Here is a 15016-nt window from a genome sequence, read left to right on the forward strand (position 1 = left end):
AAAAGCATTGCACTTTATCAGCTACCACGAAGCTGTAGTCTCAATCTTGGACCTTTATCTCAGTTAAACATTATTTCTTGAGATATCAGCTTGTTGGAAGCTGTTTAACAAGTTCTATGAATTTTTCTAAGCACTCAAGCCAAGTTTGTGACAGTATGTGGTAAAATTTCAACCCCCCCAGCCCACTCAGATCCTTCAAATGTCTAAGTTAAATTCCATTGTGTTCACTCATCTCTGAAGTTTGAGTTAGCTCTTTATTCTCTGTTTAGCACAACCTGCAATTTAGATCCATCTGTCAGCTCGTGCTGCAGTGAAAAATGTCAATTTTCATATAGTCATAGAGCTCTTTTAGTACCAGGGTAGGTGAGTGATGAATTGTACACCTCTGTTAAGAGAGTTTTTTTGCTTGCTTTTCAGAGCTAAATTGTCTAATTCAGATGAATAATCCAATCTTACATAGTGATCCCAGAATGACCCTTTTGAAAAGAGCTAACTTGGAATATGGTTCCACCAGTTAGCCTAAATGATGGCTTCCAATAAACTAACTACAGGAAGGCCTGACTTGGTGTCACAAACTGTAATGCTTTCTTTTCCTTTATTCTCTTTTCTTCCCAATTTATGTATTCATACTGTTTTCATTTTAACTTCCATTTTAATTGCTTTCTAACTCATATATTCTATTCTACCACTTTTAAGTTATATCCTAATTCTTTCCACATTGGAGCAAGGAGAAGCCTTACTTCAAATATTAGCTGGCTGAAGAAAGCTTTAAAGACCGCTGCATTGGTAAATCAGTTGCAATCAGGTCTCCTGTGCTTTAATAGTTAAATGACTTAATATTAATCTAGGAATATTTGCATAATTCAGTTTAACTTGATTATTTGTTGGTTTCCAATGGATCCGTTCATTGGTACATTATTGATTACAGGTAGGATCATAAAAATATATAAAGTAACCGAAGCCTCTACTAATGATCCAGAGAAATTAGTTCAAATCCTTCCAATGCAGATGGGGAAATTTAAATTCAATTAATTAAATAAATTTAGAATAAAATAACTAGTCTCAGTAATGGTGACCATATAACTATTGATTGTTGTGAAAACCCATCTGGTTCACTAATGTCCTTTAGGAAAGGAAAGCCACTGTCCTTACCCAGCCTGGCCTATATGTGATTCCAGACCCTCAGCAATGTGGTTGACTCTTAACTGCCCTGTGAAATAGCCTAACAAGCCACCCAGTTAAGGGCATTAAGGATTAGTAATAGATGATGGTTTTGCCAGCCCGCATACATCCAATGAATGAATAAAAACAGTTTTGTAAGGTAAATTGAAAAAATAAACTCTCTTTCATTTGTGTTGTATAACATTTATTATTCTTGCGCAGGTCAGAGAGATTTTTCTCAGCTAACAACAGGATTGTATTCCAATTGTGAGGGCATATTACTCTACCTGAACTGGCACAGATCTCCATGTGGCTGTAGTATCAAAACATACATTCCATTTATTTTCAAATAAAATCTGAGGTAGAGGCCAATGAATTAAATGTGGCCAGTAAAGTTTGTATAATTTGAGAACGGATTTTCCGCCCGCCCCATACATAATTGTTGAAGAAGTCACAGCTGAGAGATCCAGTTCAGATCATGGGTTTGGTGTGATGTAATATTTAGAATATGCATGCCTTGAGCTAATTTTTTTGTAGCTTTGGAAACTTATTTAAACTGGATACTTTTTCTCTACATTTTAGAAACAAAATGAGGACAATTGTATCTTCGTTGTGTTTGACTGAGCTTAATCTACTAGACCTTAGTCAGAATTGCATCTCCACCATTGTGGATACATTTCTAATCCAGTGCTCAAAGCTGGAAACATTCAGAGTCTCGGAGAATCATCTTGGTAAGTATTCTCAAATAAATTGCAAAGGAGCAGCTTTCTTGATGTGAATGTGTATTTAAGACTAAAGGTTATGGGCTTTTTACAGCACAGAAGGAGGCATTACAACTCGTCAAATATGTGGTGGCTCTCTGCAGGAGCAATTTAGCTAGCCTGATTCCCCAGCCCTTTCCCTCTTGCTCTACATTTTTTTTTTACCATTTAAGTGCTTATCCAATTCCCTTTTGTATCTGCCTCCACCACCCGTTCAGGCAGTGCATTCCAGATCATAACCACTTGGTGTGTGAAAAATACATTCCTTGTCATGTCTCCTTTGATTCTTTTGCCAGTCACTTTAAATCTGTGCCCTCTGGCTTTCAACCATTTTACTAATGGCAACAGTTTCCATCTATCTAGTCTGTCTAGACCCGAATAAGTCCATCTCTGAGATGTGAAATATGAATTTCAAACTGTCTGAAGTAGTTAATTGCAATCCCATACTGAAGCTTTTGTGAGTTTTGCATTCACCCAATGCGTGGCACCTCCTGGGGATTTCAGTACAGATCAGTTTTTGTTCCTGTGAGTAGAGCAACATTCCTTACTAAGTGGATTAGGAACATCTTGCCCAGGAGGGTTAGAGCAAGTGCAGCCACATGTGGTAACCTGCAATGGCAGGTTGAGTTGATCAGCTATATTGGAAGAGATATCCATTCCTTTCTTCTCTGTGAATTGATGGTACTAAGTAGTTGGATTCTAAGGCCAGAATTTTCTGTGCCCGTTGGCGTCGGGCGTCGTAAGAACATGAGAAATAGGAGCAGGAGTAGGCCATTTGGCCCCTCAAGCCGGACCTGCCATTTAATAAGATCATGGCTGATCTGCCCCGGCCTTAACTCCTTTTTCGTGCCAGCTCCTCATAACTGTCAACTCCCCGATATTTCAAAAATCTATCTACCTCCTCTTTAAATATTTTCAGTAACCTAGCCTCCACAACACTCTGGAGTAAAGAATTCCAGACATTCACTATCTTCTGAGAGAAGAAACTCCTCCGCATCTCAGTTTTAAATGAGAGCCTCCTTATCCTGTAACTATGTTCCCTAGTTTGAGATTCCCCCACAAGTGGAAGCATCTTCTCAACATCTACACTGTCAACCGCCCCTCACAATCTTGGACATTTCAATAAGATCACACTTCATTTTTCTAAACTCTAATGAATAAAGGCCTAACAGGTTTAGCCATTCTTGATAAGCCAAACCCTTCATCCCAGGTATCAGCCCAGTGAATCTCTTTTGAAATGCCTTCAATGCCAGTATATCCGTTTTTAAATACAGGGACCAAAACTGTACACAGTACTCCAGGTGAGGCCTCATCAGCACCTTGTACAGTTGTAACATGACTTCCCTATTTTTAAACTCCAACCCCCTAGCAATATAGGCCAAAAGAGCATTTGCCTTCTTAATTACTTGCTGCACCTGCATACTAACTTTTTGTGTTTCATGCACAAGTACACCCAGATCCCTCTGTGCTGCACATTTTTGGAAACTCTCTCCATTTAAATCATCATCTCCCCAAGTGCATGACCCTACACTTTCCTACATTAAATTCCATCTGCCAAGTTTTTGCCCACTCACTCAACCTGTCCATATCCCCTTGCAGATTCCTTGCACTCTGCCCCCTCCTCCATGTCATTAATATAGATAGTAAATAATTGAGGGCCCAAGACTGACCCTTGTGGCACTCTACTAATAACGCCTTTCCAACCTGAAAAGACCCATTAATCCCAACTCTGTCTTCTGTGTGTTAATCAATCCTCAATCCGTGCTAATACATTACCCCCAATACCGTGAACTCCTATCTTGTGCAGTAGCCTTTTATGTGGCACCTTATCGAATGTCTTCTGGAAATCCAAATACACTACATGTACTGGCTCTCCTCTGTCAACTCTGCTTGTTATACCCTCAAAGAATTCCAGCAAATTTGTCAAACATGATTTTCCTTTCACAAAACCATGTTGACTCTGTTTGATTGCGTTAAGCTTTTCTAAATGTCCTGCTGTTTCCTCTTTCGTAATGCACTCTAGCATTTTCCCAACGACAGATGTTAGGCTGACTGGCCTATAGTTTCCTGCTTTTTGTTTCCCTCCCTTCTTGAACAGGGGCATCACATTAGCAGTTTTCCAATCCACTGGGACCCACCCAGAATCCAGTGAGTTTTAGAATATTTCGGCCAATGCGTCCACTATCTCTGCAGCCACTTCCTTTAAAACCCTTGGATGCAGGCCATCAGGTCCTGATATGGCAGACATTATGGCGGGAGTAACAAAAATTGGTTTCACGCTATCGTGAAACCAGTTTGCAATCGTCTGCCTGGCCTGTCAATTGCGGCCATGTTTCCCGACGTCAGGAACTTCATTTTCATACATCTGCATGTTGTTATAAGCCCTGCCCACCGAAATCGTCCCTACGAGCCGACATGTTTCGCAACTGTACGTAAGCGACATGCACCCAGCGAGCAGCACTTGGCTCGAGATTTTGAGGTTTGTTTGCCTACCTTGCTTTGCACAGCACTTGTGGTCATCAGTGCCAAGCTTCATATGCAGCACCACATCACATTTAGGGGAGCTCACAGGCAGGTCTCTACTTAGCAGACTAGCTATAATGTGGGGGTGGCTTTTCAATGGCTGCAGGGCTAGGGCTTGTTTGGGGAAGGGGGAGAAGAGGCCTCAGGCAAGGGATGAGGTTGCGGGGCAAGGGCTGCACTGGGGAAGGTGGGCTATCCCAGGGTGTGTGCGGGAGCATATGTTGATCCATGTAAGTGGCCTCAAGATGTTGCAGGTTGAGGAGGCAGTTTCCAGAGGAGATGAGGCCAGATGGAAATGTGAGGGTGTGTGTGAGAGAGAGTTAGTGGTGATGTCCCTTGACCTGGCAGTGAGTGAGATGCCAGTGAATGTGTGATGGGCTTGTGAATGTGAGAGTTTGGAGTGATGAGATGATTGCCTTACCCTGGCGGCACAGATGAGATCATTTGTCCTCCTTTTGCACTGGATGGCCAACCTCTTTTGTGCAGCATTGGCATTGACTACCACTGCCATTGCCTCCCAAGCCGGAGTGATGAGATTGCAGGATCTCCTGCGGCCAGATTGAGGTGAAGGACGTCATGGTGGGCCTCCAAAATGCATTCCAATGACAGGTCACTGAATTCTTCCTGGCTTTCAGGGCCATGTCATCACTGGAATAGTCCTGGGCTGCAAGCATTGAGCACTGTGTGTGTGGCTGCTGTTTGGATATGGCACCCGGAATCAGGAAATGGTGTGGTAACAGTCTGGCGGGCAATTCAGTGGCCACCTGCCAGCAAGTTTCCTGTGGCTGCGTACTTAGAGGTGGGAAGCAGGACATACCGCGTGAAAAGTTGCCAATGCAGCCTATGGGCAAAATGCCTTTTTTACCACCCAGTACCACATTTAGTGCAATCTGGGACAATTCTGCTCTAAGACATTTATCTTTCAACCTCTGTCTAATGCTTAATTATGTTAGATATTAAAAGTGCCCTGGGCGCATCACTCATCAGAGACGGTAGGAGCTTTTGCTACAGAGAGTTTCACAGAAGAAATTTGAATGTTTCTAGTGTCTTTCATGACACCAGGATGTTCCAGAATGTTTTACAGGCAATGAAGTACTTCTAAAGTGTCATCATAATTATATTGTAGGGAACATGGCAGTCAATTTTGTGCTCGGCAAGATCCGACAAACAGTAGGAGATAATGACCAAGTTATCTTTGTTTTAAAGAGGGCTAAATATTGATCAGGGCATAGGAGGACTCTGCTCCTTTTCTTTGAATAATGCCATGTGATCTTGTCATCAGAAATTATGGACAATTCCTTGGTTTAATATCCCATCTGAAAGAGGAAACCTCCACCTGTGAAGTAATCACAGGTTACATTATGTGCTCAAGTCTCTGGAGTGGAACTTGAACCCTCAACCTTCTGATTTTGGAAGTGACAGTGCTACATTGAGCCAAGGCTAATAAGACTGGGAATCTGTTCTGCTGCCCTTGTAGTTTTCTCTGTTGATATGCCTTGACTTACGTTTCAGGCTTCTCTCAGGAACAGCAAACTATACTACCACAGATTTGAAAGATGCCTTTGACTATGTCATTTGAAATCACTTCAAAAGGTCTTGGGGTTTCTGCTCTCTCTAGCATCTTCTATCCTTTCAGTAAATTTCTTAATGTGTGCCTGGAGTTTCTGCAATTTTGAGCTTTTTTGGGTGTAAATGGCACAAAAGACGGGAATTTTACATGCAAATTACATTCAGTGCAACTTGAGTTTCCACAATCGTTTGAGCGAGTTTAAAAAAAATCACTAAATATAGTCCTGGAATTTGAGATTTTAAAAATTTTATTCATTGGATGGAGGAAAGGACATTGTGCTACATAGCACTATTTGCAATAGAAAGCAATTTCCCATCAGGATATTACTGTATCTGGCTGGACTCTGAAGAAATAATGGTCTCTTATTTAAATTTTTATTTAAACTGTGTCAATACAGCCTGAGTAGTACATTTTAAAATTAGCATATGCCTTATTTCTTGAGATTTTTACTTGCTGAAATTAAACTATATTATTTCAATAAAACTTCAGAATGTAAAGTTTCTTATAATGTAATGAAATATAACTCTTCCTTTTCTGAATTTGGAAAATGTTTTCAATCTTATTTTCTTCTTTGTTGCAGCTTAACTATTTTTATTTGACTTGGGTTTTGGTCCTTTGCATCTTTGACAAATAAATTCAGACTGTTATGTTTTGTTCTGTGGCTTTCTAATTGGTTATTTCACTTTAACAGGTAAGTTGTCTGGTTTGCCGTCAAAAATTACCGCAATCGATTTGGCCAGCAACAAGTTTGACAGAGTTCCTGAAGCAGTTCTCAAGCTTCAACAGTATGTGCTTTAGTCTATCAGTTTTTCTTTATATCTTTTTTGTGTATGAATGAATGTGTCATCATGAACAGAGATATCATTGACATGAATGAAATGTTTTGTGACCTGGTATTCGAATCAAACACTTCTGACTCAAATATAACATGACCTGAATATGGATCAAAGCTCCCATTACTCTGAGCTAACAAAATGGCTAAACTCTGACTTCCAAAGTAAAAACAAACAGAATATACTGGAAAAACTCAGCAGGTCTGGCTGCATCTGTGGAGAGAGAAACAGAGATAACATTTCGAGTTTGTATGACCCTTCTTCAGAGAGTCCCAGTTACCACCATTACCAATTGGCGGCGGAGTGGGGTATAGAGAGAAGGGAGTTGTCCTGGGATAGATTTTGAAAGGTCTCGCAGCTCAAAACTGGGCATCCATGATGTTCTGTGGGCTATCAGCAGCAGCAGAATTGTATTTAGCCATAATCTGTAACCTCATGGCCTGGGATTTTTCAAAAAATTCATTCATGGGGTGTGGGTGTCACTGGCTAGTCAGCTTTTATTTCCCACCCCTAATTGTCCTTGAGAAGATGGTGGTGAACTGCCTTCTTGAATTGCTGCAGTCCATGTGGTGTAGGTACACCCACAGTGCTGCTGGGGAGTGAGTTCCAGGATTTTGACCTAGTGACAGTGAAGAAATGGCAATATATTTCCAAGTCAGGATGGTGAGTGACTTGGAGGGGAACTCTCAGGTGGTGGTGTTCCCATGTGCTTGCTGCCCTTGTCCTTCGAGATGGTAGTGGTCATGGGTTTGGAAGTTCCTGTTTAAGGAGCCTTAGTGAGTTTCTGCAGTGCATCTTGTAGATGGTACACACTGCTGCCACTGTGTGTCGGTGTGGCAGGAGTGAATGTTTGTGGATGGGAGACCAGCCCAGCGGGCTGCTTTGTCCTGGATGGTGTCAAGCTTCTTGAGATGTACTCAAGTTGTTGGAGCTGCACTCATCCAGGCAAGTGGAGAGTATTCCATTCCTTCCTGACTTGTGCCTTGTAGATGGTGGACAGGCTTTGGGGAGTTAGCTGAGTTACTCTCTGCAGAATTCTCAGCCTCTGACTTGCTCTTGCAGCCACAGTTTTTCACAGTATTATGACTAACCTGGTTCAGTTTCTGGTCAATGATATGTTGATAGTGGGGCATTCAGTGGTGATAATGCCATTGAATGTCAAGGGGCGATGGTTAGCTTCTCTCTTGTTGGAGATGGTCATTGCCTGGCGCTTGTGTGGCACGAATGTTACTTGCCACTTGTCAGCCCAAGCCTTGGATATTGTCCAGGTCTTGCTATATTTAGACATGGACTGCTTCAGTATCTGAGGAGTTGCAAATGGTGCTGAACATTGTGCAATCATCAGCGAACATCCCAACTTCTGACCTTGTGGCGGAAGGAAGGTCATTGATGAAGCAGCTGAAGATGGTTTGGCTTAGGTCCCTACCCTAAGGAACTCCTGCAGTATGTCTTAGAACTGAAATGTTTGACTTCCAACAACCACAACCATCTTCCTTTGTGCAAGGTGTTACGCCTACCAATAGAGAGTTTTCCCCCTGATCCCCATTGGCTCCAGTTTTGCTAGGGCTCTTTGATGCCACACTCGATCAAATGCCTTGATGCCATACTTGGCCAAATGCAACCTTGATGTCAAGGGCAGTCACTGAGTCACCTCTGGAGCTTAGTTCTTTTGTCCATGTTAGGAACAAGCCTATATTGAGGTTAAGAACTGAGTGGCCCTGGCAGAACTCAAACCAAGCATCGGTGAACAGGTTATTGCTGAGTAGGTGCTCCTTGATAACACTGTCAACTCCACCTTCCATTACTTTGCTGATGATCGAGAGTAGACTGATGGGCCAGTAGTTGGCCTGTTTGGATTTGTCCTGTTTTTTGTGGACAGGACATACTTGATCAATTTCTCACATTGCTAGGCAGATGCCAGTGTTGTCGCTGTACTGGAACATCTTGGCTAGGGGTGCAGCTAGTTCTGGAGCACAAGTCTTCAGTACTGTTGCCAGAATAGTGTCAGGGCCCATAGCCTTTGCAGTATCCAATGCCTTCAACCATTTCTTGATACCATGTGGAATGACTAAAATTGGCTGAAGACTGTCGTCTGTGATGCTGGGGCCCCCTGGAGGAGGCCAAGGTGGATCATCCACGTGGCACTTCTGGCTGAAGATTGTTGCAAATGTTTCCGCCTTACCTTTTGCACTGATGGCTGGACTTCCCCATCATTGAGGATGGGGATATTTCCCCTGTTGTGTAATTGTCTGCCACCATTCACGACTGGTTGTGGCAGGACTGCAGAGCTTAGACCTTGTCCGTTGGTTGTGGAATCGCTTAGCTCCATCTGTTGCTTGCTGTTTGGCCTGTGTTGTAGCTTCACCAGATTGACACCTCATTTTAAAGTGTACCTGGTACTGCTCCTTTCTTAGCAAAGACAAATGTGGGCCCACTACAGGCAAAGACAGGAGAATTTATAATGGGGGAAAAAAGAAATGGCAGAGATGCTAAACAAATATTTTATTTCTGTCTTCACAGAAGAAGATACAAAAAAACTCTCAGGAATACCAGAGAACCAAGGGACTAGTGAGAATGAGGAAATGAAGGAAATAAGTATTAGCAAAAAAGTAGTACTGGAGAAATTAATAGGACTGAAAGTTGATAAATCCCCTGGAACTGATAATCAACATCGCAGTGTGATGAACGAAATGGCTGTAGAGATAATGAATATGCTGGTGGTCATCTTCCAAAATTCTATAGAATCTGGAGCTGTTCCTGCAGATTGGAAGACAGCAATGTAACCCCACTATTTAAGGAAGGAGGGAAGAGAGAAAATGGGGAACTACTGACCTATTAGCTTGACATTAGTAGGGATAATGCAAGAATCTATTATAAAGGATATGATGGCAGGACAGTTAGAAAATAATGGTGGAACTGAGCAGAGTCAACATGGATTTATGAATAAAAAATCATATTTGGCAGCCTCTTGGAGTTTTTTGAGGATATAACGAGCATATTAGGTAAGGGGGAACCAATGAATGTGGTGTATTGGCTTTTCAAAAGGCTTTCGCTGAGGCTCCACACAGGAGGTGGGTGAACAAAAAGAGAGCACAGGGGATTGGGATAATATACTGGCATAGATTGAGAATTGGTTAATGGACAGAAAGTGGTAGAAATAAATGGATAATTCTCAGGTTGGCAGGCTGTGACTAGTGGGGTACCGCAAGGATCAGTGTTTGGGCCCAGACATTCACAATCTCTATCAATGACCTTCGCTCCATCATAAAATCAGAAGCAGGGATGTTCGCTGATGATTGCACAATGTTTGTGACTCCTCAGATACTGAAGCAGTCTGCATCCATATGCAGCAAGACCTGGACAACATTCGGGCATGGGTTAATAAGTTGCAAGCAATATTTGTGCTGCGCAAGTATCAGGCAGTGAGCATCTTCATCACCGGCGAATCTAACCATCTCCCTTTGACATTACACAAAATAAGAGCTCTTGGTGTCATATTGTACAAAATAAGAGCTATGGTATTTACTACACAAAATAAGAGCTCATGGTGTAGGAGGTACATTAACTTCGATAGAGATAGCATTGGTTAGCTAACAGGAAACAGTAGGCATAAATGGGTCATTTTCGGGATGGCAGAATGTAACAAGTGGAGTGCCACTGGGATCAGTGCTGGGCCCTGAACATTTTACAAACTATATGAATGATTCGGATGAAGGGACCGATGTATGACTGTTAAATTTGCTGATGACTCAATGATAGGTAGGAAAGTAAGATGTGAAGAGGACATAAGGAGTCTGCAGAGGGATATAGATAAGTGAGTGGGCAAAAATCGACAGATGGAGTATATTGTAGGAAAATGTGAAGTTGTTCACTTTGGCAGGAAGAATAAAAAAGCAGAGTATTACTTAAACAGGAAATGACTGCAGAATTCCAAGGTGCAGAGGGATCTAGATGTTCTCGTGCATGACTCACACAAAGTTAGTATGCAGGTACAGCATGTAAACAAGAAGGGTAATTGAATGCTATCCTTTATTACGAGAGGAATTTAACATAAAAGTGAGGATGTTATGCTTCATTTGTACAGGGCATTGGTGAGGCCATATCTTGAATACTGTGTGCAGTTTGGGTCTCCTTATTTAAGGAAGGATATAAATGCATTGGAGGCAGTTCAGATTGGTTGATACCTGGAATAAGGATAGGTTGGACAGACTGGACTTGTTTCCACTGGACTTTAGAAGACAGAGGGGTGACTTGATTGAAGCATATAAGACCTTGAATGGTCTTGACAAGGTGGATGTGGAAAGGATGTTTCCTCTTGTGGGTGAGTCTAGAACTAGGGGGCACAGTTTTAAAATTCGGGGTTGTCCTTGTAGGACCGAGATGAGGAGAAATTTTTTTGAGAGTTGTGCGATTTTGGAACTCTCCGCCTTAGAAGGAGGTGGAGGTGGGGGTCACTGAATATTTTTAAGGCAGAGGTAGATAGATTCTTGTTAGGCAAGGGAGTCAAAGGTTATCAGGGGTAGATGGGAATGTGGAACTCAGCCATGATCTTATTAAATGGCTCGAGGGGCTGAATGACCTACTTCTGCTCCTATTTCATATGTTCGTATATATTATGTGGGAAAATGTGAACTTGTCCGTTTTGGCAGAAAGAATAGAAAAGCAGCATATTATTTAAATCGGCAGAGATTGTGGAACTCTGAGACATAGAGGGATCTAGGTCTCCTGGTACGTGAATCATGAAAAATGAGTATGCAGGTACAGCAAATGATTGTGAAGGCAAATGGAATGTTGTCATTTATTGCAAGGGGAATAGAATATAAAAAAATAGGGATGTTTCGCTACAGTTGTACAGGAAATTGGTGTATCTAGAGTACAGTGTACAGTTTTGGTCTCCATATTTAAGAAAGGACATAATTGTATTAGAAACAGTTCAGAGAAGGTTCACCTGACTGATTCCTGGGATAGAGGAAAGGTTGGACAAGTTAGGCCTATATCCATTGGAGATTAGAAGAATGCGAAGTGATCTTATTGAAACATCTAAGATCCTGAAGGGACTTGACAGTGGCTGCTTTGAGGATGTTTCCACTTTTGGAAGAGACTAGAACTTGGGGGACAATTTAAAAATAAGGGGTCTCCTATTTAAGATGGAAATGCGGATAATTTTTTTCTGAGGTTTGTAAGTCTGTGAAACTCTCTTCCCCAGAAAGCAGTGGATGTAGGGTCATTGAATATTTTTAAGGCAGAGGTAGATAGATTCTTAACTGTTAAGGGAGTCAAAGTGGGGTAGGCAGGAAAGTGGCATTGAGGCCACAATCAGATCAGCCATGATCTCATTAAATGGTGGTCTGGGCTCAGGGGCCAGTTGGTCTATTCCTCCTAATTCGTATGTTCAACGGCATTACCATCACTGAATCTCCCAGTATCAACATCTTGGGGGTTACCATTGATCAGAAACTGAACTGGTTGAGTCATATAGATACTGTGGCTACAAGAGCAGGTCAGAGGCTGGGAATTCTGTGGCGAATAACTCACCTCCTGACTACCCAAAGCTTGTCAACTATCTACAAGGCACAAATCAATGCGTGATGGAATACTCTCCACTTGCAGGATGAGTGCAGCTGCAACAGTACTCAAGAAGTTTGACACCATCCAGCACAAGACAATCTACTTGATTGGTACCCCATTCACCTCCTTACAAATTCACTCCCTCCGCTACCAACACACAGTGGCAGCAGTGTGTACCATCTATAAGATGCACTGCAGCAACTCGCCAACGCTCCTTCTACAGCACTTTCCAAGCCTGTGATCACTATTACCTAAAATGACAAGGGCACCATGTTCCCCTCCAAGCCACACATCATCCTGACTTGAAACTATATTGCTGTTCCATCACTGTCACTCAATCAAAATCCTGGAACGCCCTTCCTAACAGTGCTCTGAGTATACCTACAACACATGGACTGCAGTGGCCCGCCCCAACCTTCTCAAGGGCAATTAGGGATGGACAATAAATGCTGGCCCAGCTAGTAACACCCACGTCTCATGAATGAATAAATAAAAAAAGGCTATTTGGCCTAACTGGTCTATGTCAGTTAAAAGCAAAATACTGTGGATGCTGGAAATCTGAAACACAAACAGAAAATGCTGGAAAAACTCAGGTCTAACAGCATCTGTGGCAAGAAAAACTCTCCACAGATGCTGTTAAGACCTGCTGGGTTTTTTCAGCATCTTCTGTTTTGGTCTATGTCAGCATTTATGCCCCACATGAGTCTCTTCCAATCCTATTTCTTCTAACCCTATCAGCATAATCTTTCTTCCATTCTCCTTCATGTACTCACCTAACTTCCCCTGAAATTCATCTATGCTAATTGCCTCATGTATTTCATGCAGTAGCAAGTTGCACATTCTACCTGTTCTCTGGATTAAAAAAAATTCTCCAGAATTCCTTATAGGATTTATCAATGACTGCCCTGTGTTTGGGACCTCTAATTTTAGACAACCCTACAAATGGAAACATCTTTGAAATTATGAAGGGGTTTGATAGAGTAGACATTGTAAAGACCCCTTTTAAGTCACCTCTTCGCATTCTATTTTCTACGCGAGAGTTCCAGTCTTTCCTGATAGTTATAACCTTTGTTATAGTATAATCTTTTTGATGTCATTCTACAAGATGCAGGATTTCCTTACAACAGCATTTACCAAAGCCATATAAATTAAATACAGATATTCCTGAATATCCTTTAAGTTTGAAAGTTTTTGATTTTAGTTTTTGATCTTTGTTTTTTGTTAAAGAATTGCTGCCTTCTTTGGATTCCTTGCTCAGATATAATGGCCTATTCTGTTGCACCATTGGAAATTTTGCACCTGATACATATTTCAGGTATGGCAGCCTGCTGTCCACAATGAACAATTAAGTGTGGCATGTGCTGAATGCCATACTACTTCAATTGTCTCAAAAAGCTGTCTGTTAAATTAAGCCTCTTGATTTGCCCAACTGTGTAAATCATAAACTACTACTCCTCAGAAAATGAACCAATCAAATATTTTGCTTTTCAAAGCTACAAATCAGTAGCACCAGCTGACACACAACAAATAACAGCAATCTTTGAACATTCTTGTTTCCTCAGCTTGTCAACTATGTTCACCTTTCTAAAATACAATTAATAACATAGGCATGAAATCTGAAATATAACTATTAGTTTGTCCAGGTTCTGCTGGAAACCTATTCAGTAACCTGCCCTCAACAGCCTACAGTTTCATAGATGCCTGAGGCTTGGGTTTGCCCCTTCCTTCCATTTGGCCTTCCTGTTTAATATTTTTACACTATGTGCTGCCGCCAGTGAATTACCTCAACTCCCACAAGGAATTTGGAATCCTGGAATGTTTTCAATGTAACATCATTAAAAATAAATGAAGTAACAGTATTAAAAGATTGTAATATTCAAACAAGCAACAACATTTTTTTTCTATCTTTTATTCATATGATTAGCAGTGATAAACTTCCTCATTTCTGACAGTAGCCCAAGTATTGCGAATTGACATTTCTGATTTTGTTCTCAAATCCTATTGTTTTCTCCAAACAATCTTTTTTGCCTTTACTGCTTTTCCCCTCCTCCACCAACCTTAAATGTCACTGAGGCTTACAGATGCTGCTGTTGCTGATTCCCTCCGTTCATTCCATGTTCTGCTCAGCCCAATGCTATACTCCTGTGTACAGTCCTTTATGGCACAATGAAATATTCCCCAGCTACCTGCAAGTGTTTCCTAAGGGTCACCCACTTTACTCCCAATACCTAGCGTCAATCTGCTCAATTTTTCCCTGTCTCTGTTGCCCATTCCCTGTCCTACCTGCCAACTCCAGGTCCTTAACCCTGTTCTTCTATCAGTGGCCACAAACCTGCCTTTGAGGTGCCTCAAGCAGGCTGTACATCACTGAATATTAGTGTTTGGCTCCTTGTCAGAAATTTCAACTATGCATGGCACTCTCTGGTTACCTTTTTGGATACCTTTCTTCGCTGTTAGCTTGTTGATGCATGTATTTCAAATGGCCTAACTGATTTGGTGAGCACTTTTGAAATTACTGAGTTTATGGTGGTTGATACATTAGTTGTGAAACTGAAGCAACTTGTTAATTTGTTGCATAATGATTTTGTAATTAACATTGA

General features: G+C 41.6%; 1 protein-coding gene across 4 annotated transcripts in view; it reads left to right on the top strand.

Moving 5' to 3' along the window:
• Positions 1 to 15016, top strand: part of lrrk2 (leucine-rich repeat kinase 2) — a 226984-nt gene that overhangs the window by 145926 nt on the left and 66042 nt on the right. For all 4 annotated transcript variants that reach the window (XM_041203526.1, XM_041203528.1, XM_041203525.1 and 1 more), the window contains 2 exons: positions 1744 to 1892; positions 6707 to 6800. In XM_041203526.1, coding sequence (XP_041059460.1) covers positions 1744 to 1892; positions 6707 to 6800 — 243 coding nt within the window. The remainder of the gene's footprint in view (positions 1 to 1743; positions 1893 to 6706; positions 6801 to 15016) is intronic.

The sequence above is a fragment of the Carcharodon carcharias genome, chromosome 13, assembly GCF_017639515.1.
Source record: "Carcharodon carcharias isolate sCarCar2 chromosome 13, sCarCar2.pri, whole genome shotgun sequence".
NCBI classification, from domain to species: Eukaryota; Metazoa; Chordata; class Chondrichthyes; order Lamniformes; family Lamnidae; genus Carcharodon; species Carcharodon carcharias.